The following is a 16,104-nucleotide window of genomic DNA, read 5'->3' as shown; positions in this document are numbered from 1 at the left end:
GTTTTATCTAAATAAATAAACCTCTTTTTTCTCTCTTAGAGGAAGAAGTAGTTTTTTCTTACAAGGTAATTCTCTCAGTGGTGTTGTTGTTGTTGTTTTTTTTTTTAATTGTTTTTATTGCTCATATGATTTTGATTGTTGTATGTGATTTTGATTTATTTGTTATGAAAATTGTAAGTAAAATATTTTAAATAACAAACATTGTATTATAACTACTTTCAAGGTTATTGGAGTAATTGCTGTTCTTGTATATCTGGTTTTATAGGATCAAAAATAAGGAACTAAGGACCAAATAAGATCGAAGTCAGAAAATGAAAAAGATTCAAGGGATGGTATTGTTTTCTTACCCTATTTGTCCCTCCCACTCCCCCCACTTTTTTTTTTTTTTTTTTTTTTTTTTTTTTTTTTTAATATTGTATATGAGTGAATTAAATGTGTGAATTACATTGAATTTATGGCAAGAGGTTTTAATTCTATAGACTTCTTTAACGTGTTTTTAAGAAATACGTCTAGGTTCAAATCATCTATCCAATTGTTTTTTTTTTTTTTTTTGAGAGAATCTCTCCAATTGTTGTAATAAGTAAATAATAACTATATTAAGTAACTATATATTATAAAATATATAAGATATAGTATTATATGGGCCAGGCCAATTGCACTACAAAAGCTGAGAGAGTTTAGTGCTGAGTCTGCTGACTGCTGAGTCACAGCTCATAGACTATCCGAACATAATCATCATCAACATCCTCGAAGTAAAAAATGTTGCAGTTTTCGATTCAACGAGGTTGATTTCATAAATCGAATTTCATTTTTATTACCAATTCAATTTGTTTTTTGTTTTTTTGGTGGTATTGGTCTTGGTAGTTTAGAAAATATAATTTTGATTGTTGTTGCAGTGAGGAATTTGAACTTGAAGGCTTTGAGTTTAAGGCCTCAAATCTTCGCTTTGAGAAACACCCATTTCTCTACGGCCACAAAGCCCTCTTCTAAGCAACCTAACCCTCTGGTATTCTTAAAACATACATATATATATATATACACACACATACACACATGTAACTTTGCTTAGGATTGTGTTTTCTTTTTTTAAAATTAAATTATGCTTATAGAATGTTAAGTTTAGCTATCAAATGGTATGTTAATGGAAGTGTTTTTTGTTTTTTTTTTAAACCCTGTAATTTTTGTGGAAATGAATCAAAAGGAGTTGATGGGAAATGGTATTTGGGTTGCATAAAATCTGATTACAGATTAAAGATTTGATTTTACTTTTTGGACCAATAAATTTACAATTTTTGTTTGTTTGTTTGCTTTTGTTTTAGAGATCTAACGAGCAATATCACAGTGAAGCTAAGGAATTAGAATTTTCACAGAATTGTAGAATGTATTTGTCCAACAATACACAGCCAGTCAGTGTTGATGCTTCTAGAATTTAATATATGCTATTTTCTCAACTTTGTTTTACTGGTCTTATGTTATCAGAGGGTTCCCAATCTTATTGGAGGCGCATTTGTTGATTCGCAATCACTAGCTTCCATTGATGTCATAAACCCTGTAAGGATCTTAAGATGCACCATACTGCTTACTTTTACATTTACTACAGAATTATGAGCCAATATTTTGCTTTTTGGTGGGGGTCTGATTGATTTCTGATTTGGTAATAGGCAACACAAGAAGTTGTTTCACAAGTTCCACTGACTACAAATGAAGAGTTTAAAGCTGCAGTATCTTCAGCAAAGCAGGCTTTTCTATCATGGCGTAACACCCCAGTTACAACCCGTCAGCGTATCATGTTCAAGCTTCAAGAGCTTATCCGGAGAGACATTGTAAGTCTGTCAGAGTCATTGGTATATTTGGTTTCTCAAAATCAGTTGATTGACAAATTTGGATCACTCTGTTGTTGTTCCAGGATAAGCTTGCCTTAAACATCACAACTGAACAGGGAAAGACATTGAAGGATGCCCAAGGGGATGTGTTCCGTGGGCTAGGTTAGTGTGTTTTCTTTGCACTTTGCTCTTTTCTCTTTAAGAGGATTTTGTAGTCACTTAGTGATGATGGACCTCTTTGCTGTCTTTGTTTTCCTCTTGTAGAGGTGGTTGAACATGCTTGTGGAATGGCAACTCTACAAATGGGGGAGTATGTTTCCAATGTATCAAAAGGAATTGATACTTACAGCATTAGAGAGCCACTTGGCATATGTGCTGGGATTTGTCCCTTCAACTTTCCAGCAATGATTCCCTTATGGGTAAGCCTGCTATATGTTTTACTCCTTGTTACTTACTTTTAAGACTGGTCCTTTCCATTTCCCATAATCATTGATTATAGTTTTGCTCTATGGTGTAGACTGCATTGCTTATTTGAAATCATAGGCTTGTTATGACAGTTACCATATGGTTGAATTAGGTTGAGAAATTCAACCAGCAAAATTGTGATTAAGATGGAGAAAGCATTTTGTTAGAGTGAAATCTGGTCAAACACACACTCTCTCTCTCTTTCTCTTGCATGAGAATGCATAAATGAATGAGATTTTTCTCAAAACAAAGGGAAAGATTTTTATGCAACAAGCATAAAATGAACACAAACAGCTGCAAATTGAAGCTAAAGTGCACTAGTTTAATCATTTTTGAAACAGTAAGGCATGCACCAATGGACACAGCTCCTGTTTAGATGTCTTTTTTTTTTTTTTTTTTTCCTTTCACCCAGCTTGACTCTAACATCTTCCATAACAGAATGCAATAGATCCATGGTAAAGTTTTTTTTTCTTTCAACTTTGATTGCCATTAACACATTTTCCCAAAAAGCAGGAAAAAATTAGGTGCTCTGTATTTTATTTTGCTTCTGCAAAAAAAAAAAAAAAAACACTATTTGCCTTAAGTTGTTATTTCTCACAAGCATAAAATCACTGGTTTTTATTTTATTTATTTTATTTTTTTAATTGTACTTTTTCTGGGTCTTGTTTAATTAGTTTTTACGGTGCTTAAATAGTAGCTATTCATTTCTCCCAAGAAGAAGATAGTTTCTAAGTGTTGGTTTTATGATAATTTTGCAGATGTTCCCAGTTGCAGTTACATGCGGGAATACCTTTATATTAAAGCCATCTGAAAAAGATCCAGGTAATTCTGATCTTCTTCTTGGTAGCGTAGCCATTGAGCATTATCTTCTTCATGATACTATGAACTATATAATCCTAGAAAAAGGATTCAAAATTTTCTTCCCCCTTGGATCTATGCAAAAGAACTTATTCTGTTGTGATGGTGCTTCTAGCACATGAGCCTGCCTGCATAGGTTTGTGAAGCACCTGGGATTGAGGATTGTAGAATATGCCGGAGTTGTGACCAAGTTTTCATTGATGAATTAATTTTTTAGATGCTTGATATTGGATTTGTTGAGTCATATAGCTGTTTGACTTTATAGATCTAAAACTGCCATTATACAATCTTTGCTTGTTTGCTAAAAATCAAATGCATACTGTTATCAAGAAAGCAATTAATAATTTTCAGGCCTTTTTTTTGTTAAGTGAAGTTGGGTTTCCAAAATTGAAGGAAGAATACTAGCTTAATTTCTTAAGGCAAGCTAGAGTAATTATGCAAGTGAACCTTGTCTTAATCATAGAGTCGTTGATCATCTTTTTTTTTTTTTTTGATAAGTATCATAGAGTAATTGATCATCTCCACCCTTTGTTCTTAGTTCTTTCCATAGGGCTAGTTATTGAAGCCGTAACTGCTGTGATGAGGTTATGCATGTGTGAATTATGCATTGCTATCTTTTTTCATTCCATATATGAGGTTATAATTAAATTAGTGTGCATGTTAATTGAGGTTACCTTTCCATGTCAATATATTTTTTTTGTTATGTGTGGAAAAAAATTGAATTTTTGTGCTTCTACTTGGAAGTGATTTGTATATTTTTTTCCAGGGGCTTCTATACTGCTTGCAGAGTTGGCAATGGAGGCTGGTTTGCCTAATGGTGTCTTAAATATCGTGCATGGCACCAATGTATGCTCTTTACTTTAATGATTGTTACTAGCTGTTGGATCCTGATAATTGTCCATATATTAATGCACTCAAGGACTCATGTGGGATCTTTTATTGATCTGTTACTTTTAAAATGATAAAGATATAAAGTTGTGATTTTAATGAGTTTACTATCCGATGGGTCTGTGACATACAGCTTGTGCAGTATGAATCTTTTTTTTTTTTTTTTTTTTGGAAGACAAACTTGCAATGCTTTGGTGATTTGATGTCACTAAATGTTGCATCTCCTAAAGAATTGGTTTTCTTAGTATCCTTCATTTTATGGCAGGATATTGTTAATGCTATTTGTGATGATGAAGATATCAGAGCTGTATCATTTGTTGGTTCTAATACTGTAAGTTATCTCAAAACATTAATTTCATGAATCCAATTTCTATATGTTTTTTTTTTTTTTTTTTCATAGTCTGTACCCTTTGTGATCCTGTTATGTGTCTTTAAAATTTGAACAGTTTAGGCTTACAAAGTAGTTCATATAAGTAGAAACAAATACTTATCTGTCATTTCGTTTCTTGTCCAAGTGATGAAAGATTCCTTCTGTGACTACATAACCACATAGTCAGCCCTTGATTTGCTGACCTACAATTTCAGTTCAGTCAGCTCCAGTAACTGAACTCAATCTTTTAAGGTCTGCATGATGTATAGGACAACTCTCAGCATGACTTCGAAACTGGGTTTAATTTCCATTGAGATTTTAAATGTTTTAGTTTTAAATTGGAAAGAGTAATTATAATCCATAGGGAAAATGTAGCTTTTTCCTTTATGAGTTGTTTGTTCTAGGTTTATATTTTCTTTTAAGATAATTTTGTTATGAAAATTGTAGCTTTCTTTGTTCTCACATTGTTGTGAGTTGAGTCAACAAGCTGTATCGCAAATGGAACCTACTCACTTGTTAAAAGAGGGTTGGGAATGAAGTAATGGGTCAAGACAGCGGGTGTGTGTATACTTTACCAATTAAAAACATTGATATTTTCCACTGACCACCTTAATATAAGCTAGTTTGTCCCAAAAATTGGCGATTAGGACACTATTGCTACTTTTGCATGGCCTGTATCATGATGGTGTTCATACACAGTTGTTTAAATTCAGTCTGAGATTTATTAAAAAAAAAAATTGTTTATGTTCCTCCATTGTATAGGTGAAATAGAATAGATGGTCAGCTTGGCTCTGTTCATCATAGTTTTGTTGTCATTGGAGCTTATTTATCATCTATAATTTGTAACTCAATGTATCTTAGACTCTTAGCCATATTCTCACATGATATTCTTATTCTTTTATCAAAGGCTGGAATGCACATATATGCAAGAGCATCAGCTAAAGGGAAGCGTGTTCAGGTAAGCATCATTTCTACTTTGGCAAAAAGTATTCCATTCCTCTTATGAGTAATGTGGTTTCTTTTATATGCATGCAACGGCTAAAGTTGAATTGAACTCGCTATTTTGTTAACTATTATCTTCAGTCCAATATGGGGGCAAAAAATCATGCAATTGTCATGCCTGACGCAAATGAGGATGCTACTTTAAATGCTCTAGTTGCTGCTGGTTTTGGTGCTGCTGGACAAAGGTGCATGGCACTCAGCACAGTTGTTTTTGTTGGAGGCTTAAAGTCATGGTAATATGCTTTGCTTCCTGGCGCATTCTATTTCTTCATTTTTATGCCTTTAATATTAGTCTATCTTTTATGCTCCTATCCTGGAAGTCGGAGGTTCCATGTCATGTTTGTTACACTGAAGGTCGTGGATATAGAAGTTTTCTAAATCGAGTTTTGACCTTCAGTAAGTGCATGTACCTATAAGAAATTGAAATGCTTCAACTACTCTCATCTTCTTAACTTAGCCAAATTGCTCTACTTTTATCTTTAAACCATCCTTGATCAGTTTGCAAGGTTTCTAATCTCATTTTGTATTCTCACCTGTTACCCATTCTAATTTTAAATTCCGTAATTTCCTTTTGCATTCTCCCATTTTACCCACTCCTATTCTGATAGCAGGCTATTATTATCTTTTTTACTATCCAGTTCTATGTTTCCTTGGTCTTATAAAGTGAAGACTTCTTCTCTCCATTATTTTAAACACTCCCTGTCATAACATGTCCTCATCCTGCTGTGAATTAAGTTTTCTAAAGGAGTCCTAACAATTATAAAATTTCTCTGGAAGCTGGAATTATCTTCCCTGAAAACGAAATCTTAATATCTAGACCTGGAGGGTCTTCACAAAATGTCACCATTGAGGATAATGAAGATATTTGATTTTCTGATGTATGTGAATGTGACATTAATGTTCTGAATGTAAGGTTGAATATGTGTTAAATTTGCATGTATATATAGCTTTCAAATTCATCTTACATCCAAAGGAGACAAAGATGAGTAAGCTGTCAAAACTTCCAGTTCGATTTCTTGTTTTCTGGAGAAGGATAATTGAATTTGCTAGTATGTTAGGCATAATACCTATCTCATTTTTGTGCCATCTACGTGGTAGAAAAATAAATGAAAATTAACCTAATAAATATTCAATGAACTATGATTCTATTCCTCAACTTTTACAAACATGTGTATCAGTATGTGACTTATATCAAACCTGTAAGAGACAGATTTCATACCTGTAGAGATGTTGTCTTGAATAGGTATTCTACACATTTTGACCTTCCATTTAAAGCAGGTTCTTTCAGGACTTTAAGTCTGTTGATTTACATGGGTATATTTTAGTCTAAACCTTCAAAAATAATTCATTTGAACCTTTTCAGGGAGAATAAACTAGTGGAACGAGCCAAAGCTCTTAAAGTAAATGCTGGAACAGAACCTGATGCAGACCTTGGTCCAGTAATTAGCAAACAGGTACGTACACAATTTCCAAATATTTTCCAACTTCAGACAGCTAATTCTGGTAACAAGTGAAGCTGAAAACTTCCTTACTTTCCATTATTTGTTTTGCATCATTTATGAAAACTTCTATTTAGCTGTATGAGTAGCAGCTTATTGGCACTTCTTGGTCTATGTTTGAATCAGTCTTCAGCGGGTTTCAGACTGGATTACCTTTAAATTTTACTTGTGTTTACAGGCAAAGGAACGAATACACAGATTAATTCAAAGTGGTGTTGAAAGTGGTGCCAGACTGGTCCTTGATGGGAGAGATATAGTGGTACTTTTTGGTATCTTTAACATTCTACTGTCTTTCTGTGTGTCGTACCAGAATTTTTTTAGCTTCTGTAATGAATAGTGGATGATAAATTGTGTTATGCAAGAAGCATAGTATATGTACTTTGCATCATAGCTGGAAATAGCAAGCAGGAATTGTGGTGAATGAAAGAAGCAATTGGATGCATAAGATTTGATTTGGTAGGTGATTGAAGGAACTTTAATGCATAGGAAACACATTAAAACAGTACAAATAGTTGGTATCTTTTGATCCTGAACTGTATACGTTGTGTATACTTGGGTGAATCTATTTTAACATATGAATAAAAAATTTATTACTCATCAGAAAAGAAAAAAAGTTGGTATCTATACAAGCTTAACAACTTAAATATGACTTTGAGGAAGCCCCTCTACAATTCAGACTTGTTTAGCTTAGAGTCTGTTTGGATTGGCGTCTGCGTCCTGCTGCGTTTGCGTTTTTGCTTTTTATTTATTTATTATTTTTATTTTTTTTAGCTCAGCACCTCCCATGAACGGTGCAAATAGGAAAATGAACAGTAATTTAAAAAGTGAACAGTAACCGGAAATTATTTTTTTATTGTTTTCAGTTTTCAGCAAAATAAGCGGTATCCAAACCCACACTTAATATCAATTTGAATTGCCTTTGACAATTAAGCACTCTGTTAGACATGAATGTAAGTTTATGGGCCTCTATGAACTTGGGCAATTTCACTGCATATCTATCTGAGTAAGTTTTAGTATTAGATTTGTGTGGGTAATTTATTACATCTTTCACTCTCTTAAATTAATTTCTATAGACATAAAAATTGCAACTGTTTTGGTCATGTGAAACCTAAAAAAACCCCTGGTATATGCGTTTCTTTCTCAAGAGTGATAATTGGTGCTTGACAAGGTGGTGGTTCCCCATTTGTTTAATTTCAGCATTTCAGAAACTGGTCTACTAATCAATTTATTCATGATTGACAAATAGGTCCCTGGATATGAGCATGGGAATTTTATTGGCCCCACCATTTTATCAGATGTCACAGCCAACATGGAGTGCTACAAGGTATCCCCTTTCATTTAATCCTTTTCTTCCCAAATGTTGTCAAAAGAACCATGTTATTCCCATTGGATAAAAAGAGTAGAACTCTGACTTCAGAACAATGCTGACGTTTTTCTACCTCCGCATTTGCAGGAGGAAATTTTTGGCCCGGTTCTTATTTGCATGGAGGTGTGTTCATTACTCCATTGTTTTTATCAATCAGGTTTTTGATTTCCTAGTATGGAGATATTAACATACAATTTTTCTGTCCCTCTCAACATCAGGCTGACAGTTTCGAAGAGGCCATAAATATTGTTAACAGAAACAAGTACTTCCTTAAATTTTCTTCTCTTGTTGTATATATTACCATACTTTTTCTAATTCTCTTAAAGAAGTATTACATGTGATTTGTATGTGACTTATACTTCTGGAACAGATATGGAAATGGGGCTTCTATATTTACTACATCTGGTGTAGCTGCAAGGAAATTTCAAACTGAAATTGAAGCTGGCCAGGTAAGAGTGACTTCATCAATTATTATGTCTTGGAGCTTCGTACAGATTGGTTTTCAACTGCATGGCAATTATTTATCAACTATATGAACCACTTCTTCTGACACCCTTTTCACCACATTTGTGTCATTATATGTGATGGAAAGATTTAGAACTTTGCATGACTTGATAAAATTACTGAGCTGTATTGGTTTCTCAAACTATAGTTTTGCCACTGCCAGTGCTTTAAGTGGAATACATAATTCTCAACTTTTTTCTGTTTTGACTCAGGTTGGCATCAATGTTCCTATCCCAGTTCCTTTGCCGTTCTTCTCATTTACTGGCTCTAAGGCATCTTTTGCAGGCGATCTCAATTTCTACGGTAAAATATCTTCCTTTCTTTGATCTGTAACTACATTTTTTTTTTCCTTTCACTGTAGTTGTTACTTGTATTTAATTGATTTTTTTATTATTTAATTTTCAGGCAAGGCTGGAGTTAATTTTTTCACCCAAATCAAAACAGTCACTCAGCAATGGAAGGATTTGCCAAGCGGCACTGGAGCTAATCTGGCAATGCCAACTTCTAAAGTGTAATAATTTATGTTAATAGTTTCTTTTCCAAAACTTATTGTAAACTCTCCAATAAATTAACAACAAGGTGATCTTTCTTCTATGCTTGTGCTCAGTGGTGAAATCAGAAAACTTTTTCAAGGGAGACCATGGTTGTATATTGACGTTAAAATTTTTGAAGTTAATCACTGTCTGAATAATAATACATTTTTGACAATTTAAGGTCTATTGACAAGGCAATAAAAATCAAAAGCAAATTTTAACCATCATGTTTGATTAGCAAACTTGACAGAAATAACAAGCCAAACCAAATTGAATTTTTTTTTATTATTATTTTTTTAATAAGAAACCACATTGGCTAATATTAGGATTTGTTCTTAATTGCAAGTTATCTCATATTTTCGTTGCCAAACGACAAGATAAATTTGACATGTACAACTTCAAGTTCTTGGAACTTGAAAACTATCGATGCAACTACAACTCTAAGTGGTGGTTTTTGAAAGTTTTGTTAAGACCCATTTGCATAATTGATTACCTACATGACCAGAGTGTCCCATTCCATCTGCTGCCTATAATTCGAGTGCAATAATTTCTGGATTATGTTGTATTTTAGTGGACTATCTTTAAGTTCAATCAAGACATCCTCTGCTTTAGCCAAGAGGGAGAAAGACTCTCTATGATTGAATTCAGGAAAATAATTTCAATACAAGAGGTCTGTAATGCAAAGAAGAATTGCACACTTCCCTCAGTCCCTGTAGCAAACAGGCCACCCCCACAAAAATAAGAAAAAGCAATGTACATATTTGCAGCCGTATGGGCTTCCTCTTCTGTAATACTTATAAACCAGTTGGGCAGATAGAAAACTGAAGGCACCTCTTGGATACTAGGACAATCCTTTTTAATTATTTTACTCTTTTCCCCAATTGATCCGCTTGATTTCCTTTCATAACTGTTCTTTGTGAGAGAAGGTGCTTTTTCCAATATGGAGAGTTGACCATCTGAATCCTTCCAAGGAAGCAGCCTTTGGTGAAGCTGATGGCATTTTTTAGACACTATATTTATCTTCAGTGATTATAGTACTTACGAAGTCCATCACACTAATACAGATGTCTTTTTTTTTACGCCCCCAACTTGGTGTGGTTTAGCTTTGGACACTGCAACATACAATCCAAGCTTATTTGGATGCCAAAAACTATACCCTCCACTTTTCACAGCAACCTAAGCATTAGTTTAGTCTCAAAAACTACGACTTAATGGTTGCATATCTGCAATGGATCTAATATAGCATATCAAAGAGAGACACTATCCACACTTGGAAGAGAAAATTTTAAAGTTCATCATACCTTCTTTGTGAGTTTTTTAAAGGTGAAGGCTTGGAACTATGGTTTATCTGTGGAGCATAACCTTCATTTGCACTTGATGGACCAATCTACTGCTCAAGAGACTTCTTCTCCTGCCTTGATTTTTGTTTTCTCCTGAATCTTCAAGCCAGACAATACTTAATCTCTATTTGTTCCCAAATTCCCTTCAGAATCCAAACTCATATTCCCAAACAATCTCAGAACCTGATTATGTTTCTCCAAATTCAAACTGATCATCTCTCATCTTGCAAGCTCTTAGAAAAACCTTGGCTGTAAACAATGCAACTCGAAGAAAAATACATATAATAATCGACCAATTTTTCCTCTAGGTAGAACTCCAATATAACAATTTTGGCATAGAAGCCATAACTTGCAACTTAGCAGAGTTATTAGTTTAGAACAATATTGACACGGGAGTGTCCAATGAGCAATCAATTAACTGGTCCAAAATTTGAACATCAAATTGGTAAAATCATATTTATGTCCCTTACTTCTAAAAAAGAACTGATCAAATGCATTCCGTAACATGCAAATCAAAATTGACCATTGTTTGAAAAAAAAAATGACACCCTAATCATCAATTACCTTTTTTGTTACGTACAAATTGATTCGTCCACTCCTTAGAAATAGAACTTATTGTAACATAGAATTAAGACCCTTGTTCTTGATAAAGGTAAACCTACTATTTTATATACAGAGAAAATAATTGAAGCTAAATCCCCACATATTAAAAATTGAAATCTCCATAGCTAAAAATTTGGTCAAAATATGGTAGACTTATATGGACACAAAATAAATAAATGAATAAAAACATGTAAATAATATAAGAGATAAGTTAATCAACTAGCTCTGGATGACAAAGCACGATAAAATTATTAATTATGTAACATGATTCTCCAATTCTTGATAAAGGAGACCACAAACAAGACTAACACTTTAGTTTTACCCCATTTGCCAGAAACTGGAGGAAAAGAGAAGATAATCTACAGCCACATATTGGTAACTATAAAGGACCAAATTAACAAGATTCTGAAAGTAGTTGTCACTTCCCATTGATTATGAAAATCCAGAACAAACAGTATGCTTTACTAATATTCAATTTTCAATTTTCCATAATATTCATTACATTTTCGAGGATTGAAAAGCAAAGCAGATCGGGGAAATCTCTTAAGTAATCCAAGTTAAGACAACTGGGCAAAAAATGCACAAGAGTATATTTTTCTAAATGTACACAGATCACCAAGTTGCCATGCTTACCAATTTGATTCTGTGTACATTACGAATTACATTCAAGAAGCTTCATGAAAACATTTCTCAAGAATGAAATCAAAGAATTGAGAATTCAATAAGTAACCAACTTTCAAGTGTCCAAATTCAATTTACTAATACTCTCAATAGCCAAATTTAAGCGGATCTATTACAAAACACGATCACCATTATTATCACCAACAACTTCCACCTCAACAGATGTATATAACGAAAGGAGGGAAACAGTACATGTTAAGAGAGACAGAGACAGAGACAGAGGATACCCCAATGAGAAGAGAGGCCTGCAAATACATTGCAGGAAAAGAAGAAAGGATAAATGCATGACATAAAACAGAGAAAAGCTTAGAATCAGTTTCCTCATAATTGTAAATTAAAAGGCAATAATTCTGAAAGAGTGAGATAAAATAAGACATATGAAATAATAATTAAACAAAAAGAAAGGATTCCATTATGAAATGAAAGACAAGGCCTTTTATAAGTTATATCATCTAAGCACACAGTTGCACACAAGCGTGCACACACACACGCACAGAGAGAGAGAGAGAGAGAGAGAGAGAGAGAGAGAGAGAGAGAGAGAGAGAGAGAGAGAGAGAGAGAGAGAGAGAGGCCTGTAAAGGAAAGAAGCCTGTGTTGTAAACTACACAGAATCTCAAAAACTGAATTCATTCATTGAAAATTAATTTTAATACAAGAGGTCTGTAAAGGAAAGAAGCCTGTGTTGTAAACTACACACTTCCCTATAGCAACCAGGCCATCTCCAAAAAAAAAAAAAATGTTGGTCTGACACTCTATACAGAATCCGCTCCTTGAAAAATGCTTTCAAGACAAGTGAATTTTTGTGTATTGTTCTAGCAGTTTGCTCTAACCAAAGATGTAAAATTAAACTTGATAACCGGCTTTGGGGCAAGGTATGCAGCAGATACTGCATTAGAGGATGGTGCAGTAGGCTCAAGTTCCTCTACCCCTCCATCATTCCTGAAGATATTAGAGCAATCTTTACTGGTAGCCACTCCTTGCTGTACCCCGTCATTCTCTACCCTTGTTCCTTCACCAAAATTTTGTTGAACTTCACCTGTTGATTGCGCATCATCTTGAAATCTGTCATGTTCTTTGGAAGAACCTTGCTGGCACACAGATGGAGCAGGAACTAAATCAGAAACAAGGATCTCAACTGCGGTAGAGCTTGATGAACATCCAACAGAAGATGAAGCTCCCACTGGTGGGTTAAATCTGAAAGGCCCTTCAACTCCTAGACAACTTTGTGAACAATCCACAATAGGACATCTTGCAGTGATTGAACAATCCTCTACTTTAGCTTCCACTGCCAAAGGTGAATTCCTAGTCCCTGCCATAGAATCATATTTTCTCAATTTATGGCCTGTGATAGATTCATCTATTTTTCTCTTCTTTCCATTACCGGCTTCATCAGCTTCAGCAGCAGCACCATTTTCCCTGGCTACTCTCTTGGGACGGGCAGGCCTAACTCCACCAGGAAAGACAAACAGCGGAATATTATTTCGTTTTATGTGACATACACCAATCCACATCCCAGGCTTTTTACAGGTGTACATCCCCACTGTGTTCTTAAATTCCTCAACAGTAAAGCTTATATCAAACGGTTCACCTTCCTGAGCACAAACACCTGGTTTCCGCTGCAAGCCCATAAAATAACAACGGTGGAATTTTTTGGATTTGTCCAAACATTCACCAGGATGTGGATGGCACTGTAGCATTCCTCTTGTATCTCTCTCAATCTTTGAAGTCAGCAGACGAAGCCGAGATTCAACCCATCCTTGCCAATTCATTAAATCAATTTCCTTCCGAGCAGTTATATCTATCTGTAGATAGTTCTTATATGCTTCAAAGAAAAGAAAATTCTCAAAAAGAGAATTCCAGCCAGTCACACTTGCATCCATTGCCTCACAAATATTGTTTCCCCTCTGAAATTCTTGCTGCATAATACAGAGTGTACTTGAAGAGACATTGTAACTGGAGTTGATGCAAGGATATGCTGGTGTGATTATGGGCATTAAATCGTTCCTGTCTCTGAAATTCCTTCTAGGATCCCAAGACTGAAGCACCAAAGATCCTCCTTCAATGGGACATAGCAAAACAGGATTAGGCCACCGCCATTGGCTATACACCTTGAAAAACCGAGAAACCAACAAACTAGGCAATGCAGTTGGGTATAACTGGCATATCCGAGCAACCAGAATAGCCCAATTTATACCACCCAGAAACCCTGCAACATTCGAATAAATGCCACGCTGTTTAGCCCAATATCGTATACATCTCAGTGTCGTCTGAAAACTCTGGACATTAGGAACCATACGCAAGATCTTATCAGTAACTCTAGATCCATTAACACTAAGCACACTCTTCTCATCCAAATCCTGCAGAAAACATGGTACAGAAAGATCCAAATCATCCGGAATAACCCACAACCCCAAATTCGCATAAAGAAGATCAATGGAAACCCCATTGAACTTAAACTTCATGACAGGAACATGAGCATCAGGGACAGGATGCAACTCTTGCACTTCAGGCAACTCAGACAGCATCCTATGAAGTTCACCAAAGAAATCTTCCTCCCTTGTAACGTGCCTTGGCCCAACACACAGCGTGTCAATATCAGCACCTGGGCCATTTACACCCAACCGATAAGACCCAAATGTAATGATAACAGCATTTACTTCTTCCACCATCTCCTCATTATACCCCTTAGCCTCAGTAACCTTTTTGACCCATGATTTCACAATTTGGTCCAACCTCCCCAACACCTCCTGCCTTTTCAGAGCTTCCTCACGACTCTCATACAACCCTGCATTCTCCATTAACTTCTGTAATTCCCGGGTCCTACTCACATCTAATTCAGAAGGCTGAGCAGTCGAAATCGGTTCCCACATTTGATTCGATTTGGGCATAGCCATTATCAATATAATATTGTAGCAACTAAAATTTACCCAAACAAGAAAATAAGAACAAAAATTATTACGGAAGATTGAAGAAAATTCAACAATGGGCAGTAAAATTTATTCAATATTCACTGAATTCATGAAAAAAGGCAATGTAATACAATTCTATTTAAGCAAAATTTTAAAACTTACAAACAAAATTAAAAACCCAGATACATAAAATTTGGCTAATAGAGAGAAAAAAAAATTACAAAGAGATATAGCAGTAGAATGAAACCCTAAAAGTGGGTTTCCGTTTGTGATTGAGTTGGAGCGTGCCGAGGAGTCCAAAGCCGATTGTTGCTCTTTCACGCAGAGACAGAGAGAGAAATCTTTCTTTCTTCTTCTTCTTCGATTCAAAGATTGCTGCTTTTTCACGCGCAGAGAGAGAGAGAGAAATCTTTCTTCTTCTTCGATTCAGATACAGACTCAGGATGAGAGATTGCTGCTTTTTCACGCAGAGAGAGAAATTTGAAAACTAAAAACTGGAAAGTGAAAGTGAGACGTCCGTTGGGTACTAGGAATCCTTTTATTTTGTTTGAGGTCGGTGGAAGTGGAAGGTCGGTGGCATTAAATATTAATTTAAAAATAAAAACCAAAGAAAACCCATTTTAATATTCGTTCCCAAATATATTAATCAATAATTTCTAATCATTTAAGAATTTTTTTACTAAAAAATATAGAGGTTTAAATTGGCTTGTATTTTCTTATTTTATCAATCCATAGTAATATTATAAAGATTTTATTTTATCAATATTGAAAATTTTGTAGCTAATTTTAGTCAAAATTGATATAATTAAGTATAATTAAACAACTTACTTTTTTTTATTAAATAAGAGATTTAGGCTTTGAACCACGCTTACACCAAAAATCGCTTGATATCTTATTTTGATGATAAAGAACAATTATCATAGAGTGAATGCCATTGATTGTGAAATTCTATTATATTTCTGTTTTGAGTTATCATAGTAATATTCATTGATAAAATTATATTATTTTAATTATCAAATATAGGTATAATAAACCCTTAAAAAAAAAAGATAGGTATAATAAAAATAATTAGCCTCATGCATACTTTATGTGCATGATCAAAGACTGTTTTTTAATAATAAAAAATCCGTTGTGTGATGTTCTTTTTGCTCAAAATAAACAAATGTATGTATGTAAAAAGGTTTTGAATTTTTAGATAGTTATTAATACCGATAAAAACATGAGATATGGAGTTAGATATATTTAAGAGAGTATTTTTTTTTT

General features: G+C 34.4%; 2 protein-coding genes across 2 annotated transcripts; one reads left to right on the top strand and one right to left on the bottom strand.

Moving 5' to 3' along the window:
• Positions 1-624: 624 nt before the first annotated feature.
• LOC126706221 (methylmalonate-semialdehyde dehydrogenase [acylating], mitochondrial) lies at positions 625-9,369 on the top strand. The gene is made up of 19 exons (XM_050405559.1): positions 625-784; positions 897-1,006; positions 1,480-1,551; positions 1,662-1,823; positions 1,907-1,985; positions 2,088-2,242; positions 3,047-3,110; positions 3,913-3,992; positions 4,300-4,365; positions 5,312-5,362; positions 5,488-5,639; positions 6,770-6,860; positions 7,084-7,164; positions 8,152-8,229; positions 8,359-8,394; positions 8,490-8,533; positions 8,642-8,720; positions 8,988-9,078; positions 9,181-9,369. The coding sequence occupies exons 1-19, from the start codon at positions 760-762 to the stop codon at positions 9,288-9,290; spliced, it is 1,626 nt and encodes a 541-aa protein (XP_050261516.1). The 5' UTR covers positions 625-759; the 3' UTR covers positions 9,291-9,369.
• A 3,174-nt stretch (positions 9,370-12,543) lies between these two features.
• Positions 12,544-15,358, bottom strand: LOC126706883 (nuclear poly(A) polymerase 1-like). The gene is made up of 2 exons (XM_050406456.1): positions 15,063-15,358; positions 12,544-14,848 (listed from the first exon to the last, which is right to left on the bottom strand). Exon 2 carries the CDS (start codon positions 14,824-14,826, stop codon positions 12,745-12,747), a length of 2,082 nt encoding a protein of 693 aa, XP_050262413.1. The 5' UTR covers positions 14,827-14,848; positions 15,063-15,358; the 3' UTR covers positions 12,544-12,744.
• Between the last annotated feature and the right edge of the window lie 746 nt (positions 15,359-16,104).

Source organism: Quercus robur, chromosome 11 (genome assembly GCF_932294415.1).
Source record: "Quercus robur chromosome 11, dhQueRobu3.1, whole genome shotgun sequence".
Lineage (NCBI taxonomy): Eukaryota > Viridiplantae > Streptophyta > Magnoliopsida > Fagales > Fagaceae > Quercus > Quercus robur.
Note: the sequence above shows the minus strand (reverse complement) of the source record. Positions and strands in the feature narration are given on the sequence as shown.

Coding starts and splice junctions, on each gene's coding strand:
- LOC126706883 (XM_050406456.1), bottom strand. CDS start 14,826: ATGGCTATGCCCAAATCGAATCAAATGTGGGAACCGATTTCGACTGCT.
- LOC126706221 (XM_050405559.1), top strand. CDS start 760: ATGTTGCAGTTTTCGATTCAACGAG. Junction 3,111..3,912: donor GCCATCTGAAAAAGATCCAG/GTAATTCTGATC, acceptor ATTTTTTTCCAG/GGGCTTCTATACTGCTTGCA. Junction 4,366..5,311: donor CATTTGTTGGTTCTAATACT/GTAAGTTATCTC, acceptor CTTTTATCAAAG/GCTGGAATGCACATATATGC.